Source organism: Mytilus trossulus, chromosome 11, assembly GCF_036588685.1.
Source record: "Mytilus trossulus isolate FHL-02 chromosome 11, PNRI_Mtr1.1.1.hap1, whole genome shotgun sequence".
Lineage (NCBI taxonomy): Eukaryota > Metazoa > Mollusca > Bivalvia > Mytilida > Mytilidae > Mytilus > Mytilus trossulus.
Genome location: NC_086383.1, coordinates 17128223 through 17151413, shown reverse-complemented (window position 1 = coordinate 17151413; position 23191 = coordinate 17128223). Strand labels below are relative to the sequence as shown.

The following is a 23191-nucleotide window of genomic DNA, read 5'->3' as shown; positions in this document are numbered from 1 at the left end:
AAGTATGGCTATAGTATGACTATATCAGAATTGATAATTATTCGTAGTATGTTTATCCTTGATATAGGTAACAGTATGGCTATAGTATGACTATATCAGAATTGATAAGTAATTCGTAATATGTTTATCCTTGATAAAGGTGACAGTATGGCTATAGTATGACTATATCAGAATTGATAATTATTCGTAGTATGTTTATCCTTGATATAGGTGACAGTATGGCTATAGTATGACTATATCAGAATTGATAATTATTCGTAGTATGTTTATCCTTGATATAGGTGACAGTATGGCTATAGTATGACTATATCAGAATTGATAATTATTCGTAGTATGTTTATCCTTGATAAAGGTGACAGTATGGCTATAGTATGACTATATCAGAATTGATAATTATTCGTAGTATGTTTATCCTTGATATAGGTGACAGTATGGCTATAGTATGACTATATCAGAATTGATAATTATTCGTAGTATGTTTATCCTTGATAAAGGTGACAGTATGGCTATAGTATGACTATATCAGAATTGATAATTATTCGTAGTATGTTTATCCTTGATATAGGTGACAGTATGGCTATAGTATGACTATATCAGAATTGATAAGTAATTCATAATCAAAAAGTTTAATATCCTTGATATAGGTGATAGTATGGCGATCCATAATGGAATGAAGTTTTGTACGATAGATCATGACAACGATCTAGATAGTGGAGCTGATTATGCGAGACCGTATGGGGCATGGTGACAAAATCATTCTGGCGCTAGTTGTCTTAACAGGAGATTCCTCAACAGCCTGTGCTGGAATACTCTCAGCCAAAACGTCAGTTATGATGTTGCAAAAATTGAAATAATGCGACGCTTTGTAAAAACATAACACGCTGAATTTAAAGCTAAAATAAAACTTTATTATATAGTCTTTGAAATCTATTTTCTTAACAAAGATTTGTGCAAAATTATACTTTTTTCGTGAAGAACACTTAATTTGAGGTAAAACATGTATGAAATACACATATAACTTCAGAGCAATACAATGAAATACATGTAGGTGAACTTAAATTATGCAGCAATATCAAGATACAATGAACCAAACAACTTACGAGGTCAAACAGGAGATATCAATACCATTTGGTATGCTTAAAATAACCATGAGACCTTAAATTAAATTGAATAGGGTAAATCGTTTTTTTTTTTCTCACAGAAACAAGTTATCTTCGTACTAAAAACAAACACAAAACAATCTCCAAATTTAACAAAATAAATATCAACAATAAAACATTCAGACGTGACATAAAACAACCACTGTCGAAGTTTTTATCATGAGATCAGTAACATTGATGAGATTAATATTCTGAGATCCTAACCAACCACCCTTACAAGACAACAAATGACCATGGACTGCTGTGAAACAACAACAATCTACTGATTATAACATAAAAGAGGTAAAAAAATAAATAACATACAAGTAAAAATCGAAATAGAAATAAATGATATGAAACCGCAACAAACAATTGCCTCAGGTTCTTTAGGAAATATCGACTGCTAATTATGTTTTGTCGTATACTTGCATTGTTGATCAAATACGACAAAACTTACCAAAGTTAGCTATGGCCTCAACTTGCTCTGGATTTAAAAAAAAACGCGAGGGTCTGATTGGTCAAGAGCAATGCATGGATTAGTTATCTGAAGTTAGGGATTGCAAATTGAGCTCTGTAAGTCAGTAAACTTATTTTTCCCTTAAAGTTTTGAGGCAAAATAGCAAATTATTATTATTGTCTCAACGCTATCTGATGTTGATTGTAGCAACTAGTATCTGATAGATAATTATTTGGTAGAATTTCCTTTCATCAAAAATAATCATGATTTCAGGCATATTTAAGTAAAGAAAAAAACCCACAAAAAATCATCTACTATAAGCAATAAGCTTTTAAAAAGAGTATTTTATATTTCATTACTATGAATTGATTGTTAAATAAAGACAACAGTAGTATACCGCTTTTAAAAATTAAAAAAAGGAAAAATAAAAATACGGGTTACAAACTAAAACTAAGGGAAACGTATCAAATTTAAGGGATTTACGACACAACAGGGACATAACACCGAAATGTAACACACAGAGAAACGAACTATAATGTAACAATGGCCATTTTTCTGACTTGGTACAGGGCATTTCATGAACAAATGGTGAGTTGAATCTGGTTTTGTGGCATGTCAAACCTCCCGCCTGAATGGCAGTGTTAATTATAACATTAAAATGACAACATTACAAGACAGAGCTACAATAAATAAACAGATAAATGGAAAAAAATATAGGACAGAAAAAAACGAATAATAGCAATCAAAAGGTAACCGGTTAAACAAAATTAGTAAACTGCAGACGCGCGCTACGTCCACACAAAACTATGCTGAGGTATAAAAAGTTGAAAGCCATAAGAACTACAAAGTGAAGATCGTCGAGGACAAAAGTTCTAAATAGGTGTGAGGTCAGTGTTATCCGCCGTGGACGAAAACATCATTATTATCAAGAATAATACATAGTTTTGCAAACAGTAAATTTTATAAAATGACAATAACGAACACAACATCAAAACCCAACAAATGAATTTGGGATGGAAAACTATGTTAACATTGACGTTAAGTTCATTATTATCAGTCGTAAGAGTTTCAGTCAATTTGCGGTAATGCACTGTATGAAAAACTTTTTAAATCTTAAACAACTCGTAATATCTATGTTTTAGTGCGTATGATTCAAGCAGTTGAAATACGATTCGATGATAGATATATAAGATAGTAAACAAAATATATAATGTTTGCAGTATCTGGAAAATATCAAATGTGTCAGATAAAATTTAATGAACGTCATGATAAACATATTTATACATAAGAAAATTATCAAACTGTTTAAGAAACATTTTCCTTTATCGATTTTCCACAGTTTGGTGATTATTGAGTACCTAGGTACTGATTTAAACTGCCACTTATTTTTCCAAAAGTTTTTCTAATAAAAGTTGAGAAAGGATTAAGTTACTTAGTATTCCGTATGGAAAGTTAACTTGTGGTAATTTTAGATACTTTTTGGAGGTTTCTTTAGGCTATAATGCTTCCAACGCTTTAAAGTGTTTTACATGCCTAAATTTGGAATATATGAGTACAGTGATGACGGTAGATCTTTTGACCTAATCTTGAATGGTTATATCTCGTACAGTTTTTGTTGCTGTCTTACGTTCATATATTTGGTATACAAATGTCAATTAACAGATGCACTTTCTGGATTTAAAGATCAATTTGAACCTCAGCTTAATCTGCAGTTGAATTAGTTTTTATGGCCAAATGTTTTTAGTTTCAGCTTTCAAACTCGATAAGTGGGTTCTGTAGGTCTACATTGATCAGGTCATTTTAAGCCAATTCAGTAAATAATGACAACACCAACTTCAATTGAGGCACTTAAATATTATGATCGTCAGAATATGAGGTCATTCTTAGTTTCAGCAGACGAATATTATTGCAACAAGTGATGATACTCCCGCTTGTTTTCCACAAACCGTATATTTTTCATTAGCAGAAAATAAAATAATATTACAAATAGAAACAAAAACCTTTTTTTTTACGAAATCATTATGCTTGTTCCTTAGTCCTTAGTTGCATTGTACAAAAGGTGCAATACAAGTCAACGTTAGCATTTTTTTTTAAAGAGTTATCAGTGGTCATATAAGGTAAGAGTGAATAAAAATAGTTCTGATGCTGTTTGGGAGACGTTAAAAGTATGAGTTGCATACCATTAAAAGAAAGCAAAACATTATTTGTGCACCTGTTACTTGTACAATATAAGGCTTATAAAGGAAACAATGTTATGCTGATTACTACTCAGAAATATTTAGTAAAATAACAGGAATCACATATGTCCCTTTTATAAAATGAAGAAATGCGGCTGTTTTACTTCGTTTTGTTATTTCACTTATCAGGCATGAATGCTGGTGTGATCCCAAAAAGCTGATTAACCCCTGTTCATGTTCAACTGTAATTTTCTTCGGTTTTAAATATGTGGCAACAGTGCAAATACTCTTAAGCTCTTTTGAAATGTTTATGTCGTTGTAATTCTGTCGTTTTGACACATAAGCCACATCAATGTTTATGTTTTTTATTCACGATAAGATTTCCTTTACAGTTTAGGGTAAATTGCATACAATAATTAAAGATAAAACACATGATATGAAATCAGTGAAACCTTAACAATGTTGAATCCATAGTTTGAGTTTTAAATCAAAAGAAATGTTATTATTATTTATTCTGATCGTGTATATCCTACATATACATGGAATCTTTACCATTCGGCGAAAAGGGAAACAACAACCACATATAACATTATCTTTACGATGATTGAAATTAGGTAAAGCTATCACGGTTTTGAGATAAGGTCTTCTATCATAGCGATCCTTCTTAAAGACGGAAATACTACATAGTTTCGAACACTTAAATCAATTGTGTTTACTACACTTGCTACATGACATATCGCGATAGTTTGTTTATCTGCATGTGAAGAGATAACATCTACACGAAGTTTGTTTTACTTGTTTATCACTTCAAGACATATTCATTAGATCTACTGCAACAGTTTTCGATTTTGTTTAAACTAAAAACAATAAACTGCAAAAATATCAACTGTTTCTCAAAAGTGAAGAAAGTTCTGCTGTTTCTTATTTATACAACTATTGGTTGTAACATAGAGATAAGTTTATAGAGGAAAATCACTTGGGATAATGACGTGCTATAGGACATTAAATGTAATGGTCAAAGTGATTGTTTTCTGCTTGGTCTGGTCTGGTGATATATATGTAGCAGCATCAGGATCAGACACCAAAGATATAGAGAATGACAATTCATTGTCTATTCCTCTGATAAGCGACAAGGGAGCACCACTGGTTGCCATGCTAGATACGAATACCATCAACAGGAAAATCAAAGTTTACATCAGAACACTTATGAGAGAAACTATTCAAAATGCTGTGCAAGAGCAAATTCAGGATATTTTTAAAACATCATTTGACGAAAACTCAACCATAGACTTTATCAGAAATATGACCATGCAGGGAATAAATGATATTTTGAAGGAACAAGGACAAGTGAAACTGTTAGAATCTGTGCGGAATCAAGGTAAATATAATATTCTTATATTATTAATACTAATAATCAGCAACGCAGACAGGAACACATTAAAGTAAAGCTTTCACATAAAAAAAATTGATAGCGTGAACCATTTACATAGTGAGTTTCATTATCTTCACTTCAATGAAAGAATGTTAAATTGATTATATAAATGGTTGTCTTATAATACCATCAATTGGTTGAATAAACAACATCATTCTTTTAAAACATCGAAAATAACGATACAAAAATTTTGAAATCAATGAAAAAATGAAACTCACAGTTTTAAGCAAGAATCTGTAAAGAGTCTTAATTTCATCTGATAGAAAATATTCAACAACATTTGTCGGTATTTTGATGATATTTTCTAGTTAGATGATATATACTGCAGCATTTTTTCCCCAAATGAACTCATTTGAATTAGCATAATATCAATTGCAATAACTGTCCTTTCTTAGACTCAGACATTTCAGTTATACACCAGAAACTCGACAACAAATTATGACAAATCAGACAATTTGTTTCTCACTTTTCGGACGATCATGTTCCTTTAGTCCCGTCTCATGGTGATTGTATATCAAAACTAGTTCGCTCTGCTCGGTCTGTAGTGACTTTTTTGGTTTCAATGAACAAATTTAATGTATTACTTATAAAGAATTTTGAATTTTGTTACCACATATTACACAAAACCTTTACTGAATTCGTTTAAAGATACAAACATTATACGAGGATGATGTAAATCTGAAATTTAGATACGATCTGGGAGAGATGGGGCAATAAGGCCCTTATTTGGCCCAAAAATTACTGCAAATTCTAAAGTTATCTTACATATTCTTAAATTACTGAAAACTTGTCTTAGGTATAAGGTACTTAGAAAAACAAAACAAATTTGACATAGTAACAAGTAACCATGGCAACAAATCTTAACCTAATTTGCATATTTTGTTAAATTTTGTGATTTTCCTTGTTTTTTCATCAAATTTGAAGTATATTTTAGACTGAAAAAGTATGTGCGCACCCAAGAAACAACTTTATATTTGGTGAGATAATGCCAATAGTTATAATAAAGCTTTTGTTAAATTATTTTGTTGTTTCTCGGCTGCGCAGGATGTTTCCTACACGGAAATAAAGTCAGAAAACTGCATAAATTTTGTATTTTTCATCGTTTTTGTGAAAAAAGTACATATTATGACGTAATTGTGACGTCATCAGATAAAAATCTTCATGTTTTTTATTTAGATTTCTTGACCCTATGCATTTCTCAACGTTATGTGCCAATTTGAAATAGTTATCACACATTTAATCTTCTCGGGCCAAAACTAGGGCTTAATGCCCCTATGCCAATCCTTTAAATAAACGTGTTCTATGATATTACCTATTCAACACGGTAAATAAATCTTTGAATGTTTTTTTTTGTGTGAATGTTTATTCTGTTATCAAATAATTCAAACCAATCATGATGCACACATGAACATTCTTGGTACTACAATCTTTATATACTCAAAGTTTGGCATTGTACAAGTTCCTGTTTTTCTATATGTTTCTATATGTTCTATGACTGTCTTTACACTTATAACATTGAATGTTTTAATCTTGGAGGTTTTTTTCTTTTTACGCTTTAACTTATTTTCAACTAGCTGTTAGGAACTGCGAGTACTCTCTAATATGTACCTATTTTCTTTTTGGTATTGGAAGAATTACTATCCATCGACCATTGTCACGTCTACTCTGTGTTTAAAATGTATATCCATTTGTATCTATTTAATAAATATGACAAGTTCAACTGATTTATATATTCTATTCTTTAGTTGTTCTTGTACAAATCTGTCGTTTTAATACTGTTGTCAAGTTTTCAAATATGTCATGGTTGGAACAATATCGGTTCTCATATGGTCTTAGCATCGGAAATACAGAAATAAAACAAGTTATTTGCATTATGTTCCACTCGTATTGTTTATGATGTCATAATACTATAAACACTTACGGAATGGATAGTATGGGTTTCTATATGATGAATTTGATGAACATAATATCTTGCGATCTATAAACTTGAGGCCCGGAGCTGACTTGTCAATATAAGCTACTACTAAGTATTCCATTGTTCTTTTATGTAGATCAGTATCAGATAAGTTTCTTCTGTTAACTATTCTCTCATTAAAATGAGAGATATATGATTACTAAAAAACAGGATTAACTCTGCACATTTTTTCGCCTTTCTAATCCCAGGAAACTTTAGTATGTCCAGCATGTTTTAAAATTGTGTCCCTTCATATGTTTAGATGTTACGGATGAAGTCCATTTCAATGAACGTGGATGCATTATTGTTTAGGGATCATCATAAGCTCGCCGGCGTGTGCGAGAATTTCTCGCTGCGTTGAAGACTCGCTAATAATAAGGAGCAGACGTCCTTGTTTAGAATAATCTAACTCAGTTTCTCTTGGATTAATGAGATGCAATCACTCAGTGTAATGTAAGTAATTTAGGTGACAGAACATCTTTACTGTATCAAAAAGTCAAACTATAAAACCGAGCATGTGGTTTCGTCTATAAGAATTCGAAAGAGAGAATGTTTTGTTATAATTTTTTAAATATATGCAACAATTGATATGTAAAATCTACATATGTGTTTACATATATCTAAATGTCTTACATTTTATGTACCTACATTAACAAAAAACACAGACCGATAATTCGTCAATAAAACATACAAACAGGAACTTGTCATTTTCTTTTGTAGAAATAAATAATGGGCGAAAATCATTTGACGAGGATTCGAGGGTGGACGACATTTTGTATGAATTACAAGGTCAGTTTCTCATTTTGGTCTTTTAAATTTCTAATCTAAACTTATTTACAAGTCTTGTAATTATTTTACTCTTTTGTTCTGCATTTGAACGAAAAACTGACAGGGAAATAATGAACAATTATGCAATGCATGAACTAGTTATAATAATCAGCAGTTCGTGCTAGAACCATTGAAGTCACCTGTCGTTCTTATTTTGAATGTTAACGCACACATATTCATTTCTATAGATAAATAAGTACGTGAACTCGTATGATTATGCATTTTAGTTTCAAATTTGTTTGAATTCATGTCATAGATTCAATAAAAAAAATATAAATCAGATTTATACCATGTGAATTCGTCTTTTGCTAGCCGAATTAGTCAATGATTTGAATTGCACAACGGGTTTGTTTTAATACTAGATATTTAAAAATTGACGTACAACCGATCTAAATGACGTTCAAATTAAACGTCGCATAATTACTTATGACAATGAGGTTGATTATAGACTTGTAATGACCTCATTTGACATATAACTTAATCATAAGCAAGAGCTCTTTAGTGCTTAGATGACATCTGTGTCGATGAATTCTAACGATGTTCATGTATTCATGTATTTCAAAATTTTCTAGAGCTAGTATATTAGTTGTTATTGGGTTTGAAGAAGTTTACAGTAACCAAAACCTGTACGTTGTCTCTTTTTTGTTTTCCTTTTATTATTATTTTGTAACGTACTGATGAGTAAAGTAACTAACAAATGATGGTTTGAGTTTGCTTTTATTTAGAACTGTTATTCCACTGGTAGGGTGAGGGTTTTTGTTTCGACTTGTGCAGGATCAAGCCATTTTTTCTCAAGGTTGAATTGTTTAACACTTGTCACGCCGATTTTATAACACGTATTGCCACGGCATTGTTTGGACTTAAATGTTTGTCTCTAATATCTTATTAACTGTACATTTGCATTCAGATATCGCATATCAAAATTCGATCATAGTGTGTTAATTTACGTTTTTTGATTATGTTAAGCTTTCTAATTGATATTTTATCGTGTGTTTTTCTATCTTTTGATGTTATGCTATTGTTTCGGAAAAAGGGAGAAGGTTAGGTACCATTTAAATGTTAAATTCCACTGCGAATGTTTGCACCTGTTCTTAGTCCGGAATCTTATGTACAGAAGTTGTCTTTTGTTTATGTAATTTATAAGTGTTTTTCGTTTCTCGTTTTTCATATAGATCAGACTGTTGATTTTTCCCGTTTGAATGGTAGTAAATTTGGGGCCCTTTATAGCTTGTCATTCAGTTTTAGCCAAGGCTCCATGTGGAAGGCCGTACATTGACCTATAAAGGTTTACTTTTATAAATTGTTATTATGACGGACGGTTGTCTCATTGGCACTCACACCACATCGTCCTTTATCTATATACTAATATGCTGACAACTGTATATCAGTGATTTGCAATACTTGATCTAACAATGAAACATTACGACAAAAAACGCTCATACATGTTATTATAGTTTACCATCCTGTCAGGTAAACCCGTATAATATTGATCCTTTGAACGGACAATGTTGGGCTTTGACTTATAGTTGATAAATATGGTAGTTATGATAATCATATAACACCTAGTACTCATAGACAATTTGATAGACAGCACTAATAATATCATTTGAATTGTATTCCATAAGTTGTGGACGTATGTTTTGTGATGCCTTTGTTTGACCATCTTTTTTAAAAGAGTTTTTTTTAAGAGTACTGTTACATTGGTCTGCTTTGTGTATTGCCTTATCCAATTGTGCAAATAACTATCAACGATAGTTTTCATGATTGTTAATTCTGAAAAATAAACTTACAGAGACATCTGAAAGTACTTTTTGTAAGAAAATAAATCTTAAGACAAAGCCGCCGACAAAAAGAAAAAAAAGGACCAATATTACTATGCTATCTATCAATTCATTACTTTGATAGATATTATCTACACATCATTTTACAAATTATATAAACAAAGATCAAAATTTGAAAAAAAGCTTCAAAATCTTCTTAAACGAATTTAATTATGAAATTATTTATGTGGGCTTGAATATATCGTGATTTTACCACGATTTGTCACTGTATGACATATATTTTACCCTGTGTTTTTAACGTGGACGTCGGGCTCATATACAAAATTTCAATCCTAGTATCTATGATGGGTTTAACATTTAACTGTCAAAAATAAGTAACACATAATTACATTCCTCATTTGTAAAGCAAGCTTGTAACTGTATGTCGTTAACACTCTTAATATTTGTAAAATTAATGTGCAAACTATATTCCTTTCCATAATGACATTTCTTTTCAAGAAGACAAAGAAGAAAACAGTTATCCAATTCACATCTTATTTATATTTTATTTATAAATATGCATAAGTATAGGTCGAAATGTAAGCATATCTGTTTTATTTTATTTTGTTTTGCTTAGTTTATACATTAAAAAAAATTAGAATGATAAAAAAAAAATAATTTGAAAATAATTTCTTTTAAACAATGTATTTTGTAACTTTTTTATTATAGAAACATGTCTACCAGAAAACCATAACATTAGTGGAAACGATATAAAGAAAGACACGCAGCATATTCTCAACAGTAAGTACAGAAAAAACATATAAAATGCAAAAATGTGTTAGAATAAGACAAATGTTCACACCAAGAATTAAAGTTCATTTTGAAGAAATATGTATATACATGTAACAGGAATATTATCAAATAGTAATATTCATACATCATATCACTTTCAGAAACTATGTTTGTTTGCTGAAATTCTAATGTTGTTTTTTTCAAGAAATGGAAGTGTACAAAGAAATTCTCCAAATGAAAGGAAAGCTAAAGGAAAACATCAAGTTAATTCTTACAGGTATTTCCATTTTGTTATTATGTAAAAAAGATACATAACGAAGATGTGTTATGATTATACATGATATAACAAAAGACTTTGGTGTAAAGTTTTCAGCAACTTCAGGTAACTTGTAGACAGGCATCAATTAGGTAGACCTATATTGTATAGACAAAACATTATTGATCCAGGGAGAATATATTCAAGATATAAAACCTAAGAACTCAATAATGTCACCAGTAACGACGCGATAAACCGCTATCTCAAATGGTATGATAAACGAAAAACACCAGTTTCACTATTTAGTTTATAGTTTATATGTGTGCGATTTGAACATAAATAAACTCATCTTAGATACCAGGACTAAATTCAGTATATACGCCAGACGCATTTCGTCTTCAAAAGACTCATCAGTGACGCTCAAATCCAAAAAAGATAAAAAAAAAAATAAAAAAAATGGTCTACTAAAATACGAAGTTGAAGAGCAAAGATTTGCCAAATACAGCTTAGGTTATCCATGCCTTTAGTAAGATAAGTCAAACCAATTTTTTTGACACTTTTTTCAACTGCTCCTTATTCGTTGGGATTTCAACTAATTTATTGTATGGAAATAAGTTTACTATTGAAGACTATTTGTTGTCGACGTACTTATAGTTATTTCTGTTTGTGTTGTTGAGTTGTTCACCCACATATCACATCTCCTGCTTCATATGTTTCATACTAAATTAATAAATAAAGCCCTGGTAAAAGAAACATTATACATGTTGAAACCTCGGAACAATATCATAATTTCTAAAATACTTGTTGTATCTTTCAAAAAGCAGAACTTTGCAGTTCCATGCAATTAATGTATTTCTTCCTATCATCTTGTATTCTTGTGTTTTGATTTAACATAAACCATGTTATAATTTTTTTGTTTACATTGTTTCATATGTTGCCATACTTTGACCCAGATTTCTTTACCGTTTATGATTCGCGCATTGTTGAAGCAGACGGGTTATGTTAAGGCGATAAAATTTGGTGTTCCTAAATCATTCCTCGAATGGGCGGTCTTACCACAACTAAACTAGAGTAGGCATGGGTTGAAGGAGAAGGTAAATTGGATATCTCTTGGATTTCAACTTTCTTTATAACAAATTGAAGAATATCGATATTGAATTATTAAATATTGTGATTAGTTGCGTAAACATCATAAATTTCTCATAGACAAATAATAAAACAAATCTTTTTTCAGAATCTGGAGGGGAAAAACAAGTTTCCGAAATGCTTCGAATGTTGACACGGGACGTAAAAAGTAAGTAAAAGTATTGACTGCTTATTAAGATAAAGTCTAACCTTGAATGAAAATTTGTAATGCTGTTAGTTTTAGTTTGAGTGTTTATGTAAAAAAAATCAATAAAAAAAGTTAATATCAAATGGTCATAACTCTCTTGATTCGATTAACATGATTAACCTGTTTGTTTAAATGTTAAATATTATTGTGTGTTTTAACGTAGATTTTGTCTTTTTTAACCCTACTTATAGCAGTATAATAAGTCAGTGCTCCGTGTTGAACATCGACACCAGACTTTTTCAAGCTGTTTGGTACGCTTTAAAATTTAGAATATATATGTTCAAGTGAAAATTGTTATAGTTTGTACATTATTGAAGCAATCACGGTTTTGACGGAGATAAAGTATTAGTTATGGTTTTTTACAAATCAACAATGTTCTGACGATAAGCTAATGCACATGTTTTGATTTCGATATAGGTGAACAATATCTTTAAGCCATTTTTTCAATCACTTTGTAGTCATTATTCACAAGTTTTGATGTGATACGTGACAGATCTCCCCTCAAGGGCAAATCATGATAGACCTTTCCCAGAAGAGAATATGCGATAGTATTACTTTGATTTGTATATGAATTGAGAGATACAACTTTCTATTGTGGTACATCTGAGGAATGAGACATCTAACCGATATTAATATATAAGCTAATCCAACATTTCTAATATCATTTCATAATATCTCGTAATAATAAATAGTTTAACGATTCATGAATATGTATGAATTATTATAACACGTTTAATCATAACAAATTGTCCACATACCAATAGTTATTATTTATATCATAGCTTCTGGAGTGTGTAAAATGACGACAGCAACGGATTGTACTGAACTGCAAAAATATATATCCCATTCCGATGTATACCCGATTTATCCCGATAAATCTGAGGTAAAAGTTTATTGTGATATGACTACAGATGGCGGAGGATGGACTGTAAGTTTAAAACATATAATTTTTGAATATACCTTGTCTGAACACATACACCTTTTCATTGATTTTCGTAAAATCAATGAAATTCACCATTGTTAAATTTTGAAGTAATGCCCCTGAATGAGACAGGTCAAATAATTCAACAACAACCTCCATTTGAGAGGAAACTAGAGACCTCTAGTACTGATCATGGATACCAGCAAATGGCTTTTGCGTCTACTTAGCACACTTACCACCTACTATGATTTAATCGTATTTGGTTCAGAGCAGCACACCATTACAGAAACAATTGGCTAGAATTGGATCCTATCATGTTTCTCAAATACCCACTAACAGTGTCATCCCTGTCGAGTCAAAGGCAAATCTCCCTTCACCCATTTATGACTCAAATAATAACAACCACATAAGCTACTGGAGCTCTAACAGGCTTGCCACTACAGCCGGATGACTCAACGGACCGATACAGGAAAGGGCAAAGGAAACCAACAATGTGAAAACAGGAAAAAGACGTGTGATTGCCTTGCCGATGTTGTCTTGGAGAACGTTCGCAAGGAAAACAAAGATTATGTATGTTATAATGCCAAGGCCTTCAGAAAAGAATTGATGCAGCGCTTCAGCAAGAAAGACGATCAGAGCGAATTACAATCGAAACATTCCTATGAGGATGTAAAGACGAAGATTATGCAAGGCATGTACTAGAAATAGAGACGCAGAGGAGCCCAGAACGATTAACACGGCGTTAAAACGATTGAAACTTTCAATAGCCAACCAGATGGCGAAAAATGGATAAACAAATGCCAAGTATGCCCATCGGCATGTCTTCTTTGCTGACAAGGGATTATCACCAACCGAAAATAGGAATATAAGCAGTCCTTTGGAAAATGAGGTGTGTAACTTCACTCAAATTGTCAGAAAACTACATGAGGTTATGCTTTCAACTAATCAGCGTAAGCGTTACCGTGGCTGATCAATATAACCTTGGGCATTCTGATCAATATAATCGTGAAAAGATCACCAGATCAATGAAAGATCACCTTATCCGTATACATGTGGAAGATCCCCTGGGCAATATAATCGCGGTAGATCGCCAGAAAGAAAAACATTTAAGTTTAATGTCTATCAGTAACACACCACCGACAAGATATCATATAGTTACTAAAAACAACATCAACATCTCCATGGATAAACTCTCGGTTATTTAAGGCAATGGTCACCTTCACCAGGGTACAGAGCAAATCCTAGCGCAAAACCAACAACGGAGTCTTTAAACAGTAACGGATCGGGCCAATAGGCTCACGTTCGACTCCCGAGTCTACTGGTCATGAAACATCACCTCATGGCAAATGTTCACGTCCTCGTCTGATATTGTCATCATACGAACCATTGGAGAATGCCTACCAGTAAGAGGAACTATAGTTATATGACCAGAATATGAGCATGGTTATGGACACTACTGCAATGATAACATTATTGAATGCGAAATTAATTCAAGCAGATAATGAAGATTCGAAGACCGTAACGCTACGTGGTTTGGGTGAACAGCTGGTTATTTGGAAGATGATAAAGAACCTCTCTCTCGACATTGATAGAGTAGGAATACATTAGGATGTGTGCAAAGTGCTTTTAACAAACGATGTTATACTTTGGCTAGATATTTTGGACAAAATCGGCGCAATGACAAATCTGAGTACTCCCACACTTACCATAAGCAACAAAGTGATAAATGCGGCATTTGTTAACAGTAGAGGGGAGATTTCAAGTTTTAAAACGAACCATGACAGTTCCGCCAAACTGCTACCATCAACACTATTAAAATGCTGACCAGGAGTTCATTTAAGAACCATACTTCAAAAAATTAATACTTTGAACACATTAAATAGCTCGATAGTTTTTACTCATTTATTCTGTGTTCCCTTACTTTTTAAATAAACACAAATGGTTCAGCTCAGTCCTTTGTTTATCATAGCAATGTGTCAAATATCACTACACAGAGATTTTTTGTTTACACGTGACTATTGAGTTCCTCATTTCAAGGCGCATTAGGGATCTTGTCCCATATTGAAATCCATATTTCTGATTTTTTCAAATATTTTAGGTGATCTTTATCCGTATGACATTCTGAATAAATCTGTGTATTTTTTGTCCATTTCTAAAAAAAATAAAGTCGTTTCAGCCATATATATATATATATGGCAATGACACTTTTGTCGCTATATTCATTTATTTTTAATATAATGTGTATGTTTTATTAATTTCTTCCAGTATACCTTCACTATTCATAACAAGGACAAAACTTCTGATGATAACCTTGAATTACAATACACTGACCCTGATAAAGCATTCCATAACATTTTCTTGTGTCTAAAGTGCATTTTGACAGAGAAATTATGCAGAAATGGAGATTTTATAAAACAAAACCCACCAAAATAATTATTATTACTAGTGGACATCTGGTATCTAATACTGTGGAAACCACTCAAACTACTGAGACATTCTTTTTTATCATGTAATTAGAGAGCAATGAAGTGAAAATTTTCAAAAACTTGTCCTTTCACATAACTCTATTTGAGAAAGAAAGTTTTTTACATGTATTTCAGTGAAAACTTTTATCAGTGAGAAATCCACATGAGGTATTAAAGGAAACATTGTGACATCACATGTATTATGGCGTCATTAAATAATGACAGATCAAAATAGTGCTAAATATAGTTTGCAGTGTTACATGAGAAACAGTTGCCGCAAGATTTATCTCGAAATATCGAGTCGAAAAGATCAGCAACCAAGCCTTTTCATTTAATATCAAGACCATAACAGTTTTCATATTAGCATATTTCTAACATACCGACTGAAATTTCAATTGCACAAATACAATCATTAAATAATTTAGAGCTTGCCTGATAAAACAAAATGCTTTCCAGTTATTCAGGACTTTTTAAAACCTTTAGTTTGTCATTTCATGTTAAATAGTAATGATATGTCTGGAAGTGAAATAAGACAAACAATTTACTCAAGCTGTGATATTATTTAATTTAAATACATAAGTATTATTAAGAGAGACAAATCTAACTCTTGACAGTTTTATCACAAAGAAAGAAAAATGCTTCTCCCTTGTTGCTTAGCTACCTTCATTTCAACCGTTTATATTAGAAGCAATGAGTAGTAGCTACAATTTTAACTAGCATAATAGTTGAAAAGCAATATTGTTTTCAAGAAGATTTGACACTCCCCCTTTTCACTGGGAAATGTCAATATCTAGTGTTTTGCTCGTGTGAATTAAAAATAGTAATTCATGATTTTCTTAATACATGTACATGTTTGTTTTCTGTTTATTTGCATATGATATTTACTGACCAGGGTCAAATCATTGGATAAAAGCACATGCTGTATCTCACTTAACTCGTGTGAAGTGAAGTGTGTTATCTCCCTTGACTATCAGTTAATTCTATAGACCATAGTGATTATTACATAACCAAGACTATATTGTGTCATGTTTACTTACAATTTAATAATATTACATGTAAGTTATTTCTTGCCTTATCCAATTAAATAAACAATTCCTTGCGGATTTCTCGGGGGGGGGGGGGTAAACAAAGTTATGATTGTGCCTAAAAAAGTGTTCAGCCCCGTGCCAGTAATGCATTTTAAAAGTGAACATTTCATTGCATTTTGGCTGATCTTAATCAATAATAATTATCTTAAACCATTTATGATTACTAGGTATAAATAAAAAAAATTCTAACAACCATTTTCACTATTTGCTGTAGTGTACAAGGTGAAATCATCTTAAGATATCTCAGGATTTTTTCTTAGAAGATATGCGCAATTGTTTCGCCATAGGCGGTAATGGTAACTTTTTCTTCTGTTGCTCAGCCCATATCATAAACTTGTATATGTATGATGGCTTGTTTCGAAGCAGAGACATTTTTACATATGTGGTTAAATTTTCGGGGTACGAAGTGTGATTAATTTTTCTGTAAATTAGCAAACCCCGAGTATCCTTTTGCGATGTTGCTTCTTATTGTAAAAAATCCCATTTTTAACACAATAACTTCTTTAGAAATTTAATACTTTGAACAAATTTAATAGCTCCATAGTTTTTACACATTTATTCTGTGTTCCCTTACTTACTAAATTAACACAAATGGTTCAGCTCAGTCATTTGTTTTATCATAGAAATGTGTCAAATATCACTACTAGATTTTTTGTTTACACGTGACTTTTACGTAGATGGAAAAAGAAATAGTCCCTTAAATGATTTGAATGATGACAATCGTCACATCAGCCTACAGAATGGCACACCTATTGGTTACATAGAATAATTTGACGATATAGTGGGTACGGCAAATGAAAGCCCGATAAGTGACGTAAGACGTGGCATTGAAGAGACCCGAGGCAAGGTGCCCTCGGCAAAGCCTCAAAATTCAGATAAGTTACCTTATATGCCACCATATTGAATCGAACTATATCAACGTTTAATCGACTCACTTCAATTTGTTTCATGCCAACCATTAAAACTGAAAGAGATTTAATAACAATAACATGTTACTTATTGATTAACTTTTTGATTTTCACTATTTGTTTTTGTATATGCAGCCATATTGCAAATGTATGCGTTCTAAATATAACCAAAATATTTTATCTATATCTTAAAGTTAATTGATAACAAATTCAAGAACATGGATAGATAAAGGAAGATGTGATGTGAGTTATATTTAAAAAAAAAAAGCATTACATCAATTTCCGAAACTATATGGAATACCTTTCGGACAATTTTGAAATTTTAACGGTTTACCGCTATCTTAAAAATGGCAGCCATATTGGATTTTTCCGGGTTGGTCCATAGCTGAAATCAAGGAGTATACAACCAAGAATTACTGTGCAAAGTCTCATGCTTTCCTCGTCAAGTGAGCAATTCTGCTCTATATCTGCACCAACCAGTGGGACTATTTATTAACATGCATCTTTTAGAAAAAAATGACGGGTATGTTAAAAGTGATATCTTCAAGTATTAAGTTTTGTTCTTCTTCAATTATATACGAAATCACATCTTTCATGAAACAATTACTATTGATATGGTAGTTTAACAAAATATGCATATTGAATTTAAAAAAAAAACATTTGAAATACTTCAATATTACACACAAATTTTTTTAAATATACACAGTTGTTATGTTTACTTGCTCTTAATTGTCAATGAAATATTTCCCCGCAGAACAATATCTTAAATAAATCACTAATTATAGTATCAAATCAGAATTGACAATGGACTTTAATAGATCAATGTTACATTGAGTTGTTTCAAAAAAGTAAATGACAAAAAAAAAACCGGAAAAAATAAAAAAACGGAAAGTCCTTAATCAAATGGCATCATCAAAAGCTTTTAAATCTTATAGATTCGTTTATGTGTGTGCATGTTACATTATCGTTAGTTTTTGTTGTACTTCTGTGTTTCTGTTTTTTCGTTGTTTTCCTCTTATAGTTGATGTGTTTGCCTCGGTTTTAGTTTGTAACCCGGATATGTTGTCTCTCAAATGATTTATGACTTTCGAACAGCGGTTTACTACGGTTGCCTTTATTGACACACATCATAAAAACGAATAACAACTGTTCTATTCCTGACTGGTTGAAGGCATTCAGAAAAAGAAATAGTGAATTAAACCTGGTTCAGAGTAGCTAAATTCTTATTTGTATTACTTGTTATCTACTCTAGATAATCCAGAGAAGATTAGATGGGACTGTTAACTTTCAGAGAAGTTGGAAAGATTGCGAGAACGGGTTTGGAAATGTTGATAGCGAATACTGGCTAGGTACGTACACTTAAAGGACAAAAAATTAATGAAGTTACTGATTTATCACTGGATCAAAATATCTTGTCATTACGCCGATGCTTGAAACATTCAAAATGTACCAAGAAAAACTTTTGGCTGCACGTCGGTTGCCATGTGAAGCAGTATTTGCTTACCCTCTTGGAGCACATGAGATCACACCCAGTTCTAGGTACACATACAAAATCATTTTGTCAATGATTGCCATGGAAGGAATCATTTTATCGCAATTTCAAACTTATCCTAAAAAATTAAAGTTAACTCACGGGGCGTTTAAAATTATTTTCATAATCAGAACTTAAAAAATATCTTACATCACACATTTGATAGGCATGGGATATGTGTGTGAAAAAAGGCGGAAATCTGAAAATTTATGTAATAAATAGAAAAAGCAAGATTTCTATCATTTTTGTCATGATAACATTATTGTGTATGGACGAACAGTGTGTGATTCGAAAAGTCTTGGAATATTTTATTTTAACTTGAGTTTCATATCTATTCAAAGACAAAAGTCGAACATAACCTGTCATATATTGTATGTGGTTAACTATTACGTAATTGACATTATTTGCCTTTGACCATAAATAAATCTTTTCCTTTCCCTTCTGTTATCAATTTAAGAAATAATTTTTTAACGCTGCTGTTTCATGTGTTTCTTATGTTTTAAAAGGAAACAAACACATCCACAGCCTGACATCCAGTGGTAAATATGAGCTGAGAATAGACCTGACGGACCTGTCCAATACGAAGAAGTATGCTGTGTATAAAACATTTATAATTGGTGATGCAGCTTCTAAGTACAAACTAACTGTCGGGGAATATAGTGGAAATGCAGGTAAATAATAATGACCTTAACTGAATACCTAACGTCACAAACTGTTGATCATTATGTTATAAATCGTCGTTTTGACACATCAAGGCAATATTACATATTATACAATGTAGCTATGGAAGACTTAAAGTTTAAGTAGTTGCTTCATATGATTATGCTCAATTAAATATATAATACAGATACGTTTCAGAAAGATTTTTTTCAAGGCACCTGGCTTTAGTCTTGATTGCCTTTTTTAAATTTTAGTACGTTTTTATGTTTTGCAGTTTAGCATGACATCCATTTTCACTGAACGAATACACATTTAGAAGCAAGAAGTATACATGATTTTCTCATTTCGTTGAAAACCCATTAGTGGCTTTCGGCCGGTATTTGCTCTTTGGTCGGTTTGTTGTCTTTTTGACATGTTTCCATTCTCAATTCTATTAGCTGAAAAAAAATAATTCAGTTAATGCTACACATTACTTATTACGATCGATGTGAGTCGTAGGTGTTGTCGAGATAAATAACAACATTCAACCGTCATAGCTCGAAACCATATTCTGTTTCTTCCATTATCTGTTTGCTCTGTTCACATCATTATTATTTGATTGAAGCTTGGTAGCAAATTATAGAAATTTATCAAGTTATTAAAAAGCAACAATATTTGGCAAGTTGTATGTTATATTCATTTAAATGTTAACTTATCGAATAGCAGTAACTGTTGTCATTTTAGTCATTGATTCATTTATGATTTATAGGTGATCAAATGACTTATCACAATGGAATGAAGTTTTCATCAACTGACCAGGGTAATGATGAAGCTGGTGGAAGTTGTGTAGACATTCATGGACCATGGTGGCATAAAAGCTGTTGTTACAGTGCACTCAATAGAAAATTGAACATTAACCTGTATTGGCGAACTTTTAGCAGCAACGCAGCTAAAACGTCAGTAATGATGATAAGAAAACTGTAGGAGCTGAATTCATGAATAAAACTGCCTATAAAACTATTTCCATTCCTGACTAAATTGTGAAATAGTTGAAACACTGGAATTATTAGTGGCATTACGGAAAATTAAAAAAAAAAAATGTTTCATTAGTTATGACAAAAATATTATTTCAAAATTAGATGATGTCTTTTAGCAGAATGTTTATTAAAAATTTGAAACTCCTTCCTTTTTTGATTTTGACCAAAAAAGAGGCATGCGATACATGTACAAAAGGGACATTTAAACTCATAACTCGAAAAAAACAAAAATTGACAAATCCATATATCAAAAAGAACAAAATACTAAATGACACACAACATTACCCAGACCAATAAAAATGTAGAATACCAAAGATTGAGTATTGCAAAGTATGTATAAAATGTCATTTCACGTGCTTCAGAAGGGTTAGCGAATATACGATTATGTTATGAAAACATTATTAATGAAAGTGCAGGTCGACAAAAATAAATTTGTTTTACATTACTCAGATTGCAACCTGACAAATTCATTAAATGATCTCTTGAGGTCATCATTTATCGATTCTTAGTGAGAAGTGTCTAAACAAACAATGTGTGTATAAGTTAAAGATACAGAAACAGGCATCACTAAAATTTATCTGAATGCCAAAAAAAACCAGAACTATATCCAAGCAATAGATTAGGCAAATTAACAGTTGGTGTTTTTTTTTGTTTATCTCAATTATAGATCAATTCCTTATTAATATTGTGAAGTGAACTTGTCAAACTAAGATTAAACATAAAAAAGCACATTTTGTCCTCTATTAACTTCTGAGGGTTTTCTTGCACTGCATTGTCGATTGTTAAAGCGATTTAATTTGTTCAAAAAGTAAAATCACAAACAAACTGAACTAAGAGGAAAATCAATTCGGAAATATCATAATCACATGGTAATTAACAAAACGCATCAAAACGAATGAACAAGAACTGTCATATTTCTAACTTGGTACAGGCATTTTCAAATGTAGAAAATGGTGGATAAAACCTGGTAACATAGCGCTAACCCTCTTACTGTAATGACAGTCTCATCAAACTTCGTTATATTTACGTTGATGCGTTAAATAAAAAGACACAATAAATAAAATAGTCCACATATGGGTACATTAGTCATTATCGTATAAAATTTTTAAAAGGAACAATTTAACAGAACACAAACACATCTACTATCTACGAACACATTAATTGATTTGAGTGTCAGACGTCAGAATATTGTTTATACGTCACATAGATTTGTTGTTCAATGTGCATACTGTGTGGGTATTACCATCATGAAATAATGATTTTATTTCTACAGTGGGAGATAATATTCTCCACAAAACAGCTCATATTTCCCCATCTCATTCAAATTTCGGCTACTGAATAATCAATTTTCTTAAATTTAATGATAAGAAATAATCACGTCTAATAAGGGTTATATTCCACAATGATGTTTATGTCTATATTTTATTACAAATCCGACAATAAATCGCTTTTCTCATACAATGGTGGACACATTTTCCGCCGTTTTCAATACCTCCGGAATAGACATTCTCCCTGGATAAATTCAACACTTTCATGACTCTGTTGTTGTATGAATTTGTTTGAAACATTTAACCAAAAATTTAGATTGAAAACTGACATACAATGTATTTGCTTACTCAGTGCGAATGCATAGCTTTCCAAATGAGATGATTGTTATTCAAAAGAAGAGATTACGATGTTCTTCATTATCTGTGAAGTTATATCGAAAGAAAAGAACAATTGGCAGTCATAACGTAAACAATTAAACGTTGATTCAAACAGTTTGTGAAAAATAATAATTGAGCAAAAGAAACACGACTCCGGTCCATTTTCAAAATGCAGTTTCCTACAGCTGTCTATTTGACTAGAGGAAGGGCTTCATGCATACGTCTTTGTATTTAGCAATGAAACATTTGTGCCGTTTGCGATTTTTTTTTATATACCTCTGTCAACTTATCACGAATATGATTACTTAACATAATTATTAACAAAATACTAATTTTCGTGACCACCGGGTCCGGAAGTAGTCAAGAAAACATTATTATTATATCAGGGGTTGACAGGGTACATGTTATCGTTATAAATTTTAATTTCACGGTTCTTATGTAAGCAAATTTAATACAAGGGGTACACTCAAAATCACGTGATGGATATACACACACCGGAAGTAACAGTCGAGCAGACCGCTTGAAAAGTAAGTAGTCGTATTTACTTGTTTATATCAATAAAATTTAATAAATAAGTTAGTGCACCGAATGTCGGATACTATCTAGTTTTGAAATACACAATTTTCCTTGCTGGAAAGCGTGCAGTTAATGCTAACACTTCGATATAGATAAATTTCGAACTATTGAAACTCTGTCGAAGTGTTTGCAATAACTGCACGCTTTCTAGCAAAAACAATTGTGTATTTTAAAACTATGTACTATACGACAATAAGTGTGCCAACTTATTAATCAAAAGGAGTAGGTCCGGTAAGAGCTCTTTTTGGCCC

At 31.7% G+C, this 23191-nt stretch overlaps 2 protein-coding genes across 2 annotated transcripts; both read left to right on the top strand.

Moving 5' to 3' along the window:
• Positions 1 to 4594: 4594 nt before the first annotated feature.
• LOC134689782 (uncharacterized) lies at positions 4595 to 7974 on the top strand. Its single transcript, XM_063549752.1, has 2 exons — positions 4595 to 5151; positions 7880 to 7974. The coding sequence occupies exons 1-2, from the start codon at positions 4758 to 4760 to the stop codon at positions 7972 to 7974; spliced, it is 489 nt and encodes a 162-aa protein (XP_063405822.1). The 5' UTR covers positions 4595 to 4757.
• Positions 7975 to 12026: 4052 nt separating this feature from the next.
• Positions 12027 to 21106, top strand: LOC134689567 (fibrinogen-like protein A). The gene is made up of 5 exons (XM_063549538.1): positions 12027 to 12089; positions 12911 to 13056; positions 18764 to 18860; positions 19549 to 19713; positions 20451 to 21106. Exons 1-5 carry the CDS (start codon positions 12059 to 12061, stop codon positions 20663 to 20665), a joined length of 654 nt encoding a protein of 217 aa, XP_063405608.1. The 5' UTR covers positions 12027 to 12058; the 3' UTR covers positions 20666 to 21106.
• The last annotated feature ends 2085 nt before the right edge of the window (positions 21107 to 23191 follow it).

Excerpts from the sequence above, each read along its gene's own strand:
- LOC134689567 (XM_063549538.1), top strand. The coding sequence starts at position 12,059 with ATGCTTCGAATGTTGACACGGGACGTAAAAA. Across the intron at positions 12,090-12,910 it reads GTTGACACGGGACGTAAAAA|CTTCTGGAGTGTGTAAAATG; the intron begins GTAAGTAAAAGT and ends TTTATATCATAG. Across the intron at positions 19,714-20,450 it reads GGAATATAGTGGAAATGCAG|GTGATCAAATGACTTATCAC; the intron begins GTAAATAATAAT and ends TATGATTTATAG.
- LOC134689782 (XM_063549752.1), top strand. The coding sequence starts at position 4,758 with ATGACGTGCTATAGGACATTAAATGTAATGGTCAAAGTGATTGTTTTC. Across the intron at positions 5,152-7,879 it reads AGAATCTGTGCGGAATCAAG|AAATAAATAATGGGCGAAAA; the intron begins GTAAATATAATA and ends TTTCTTTTGTAG.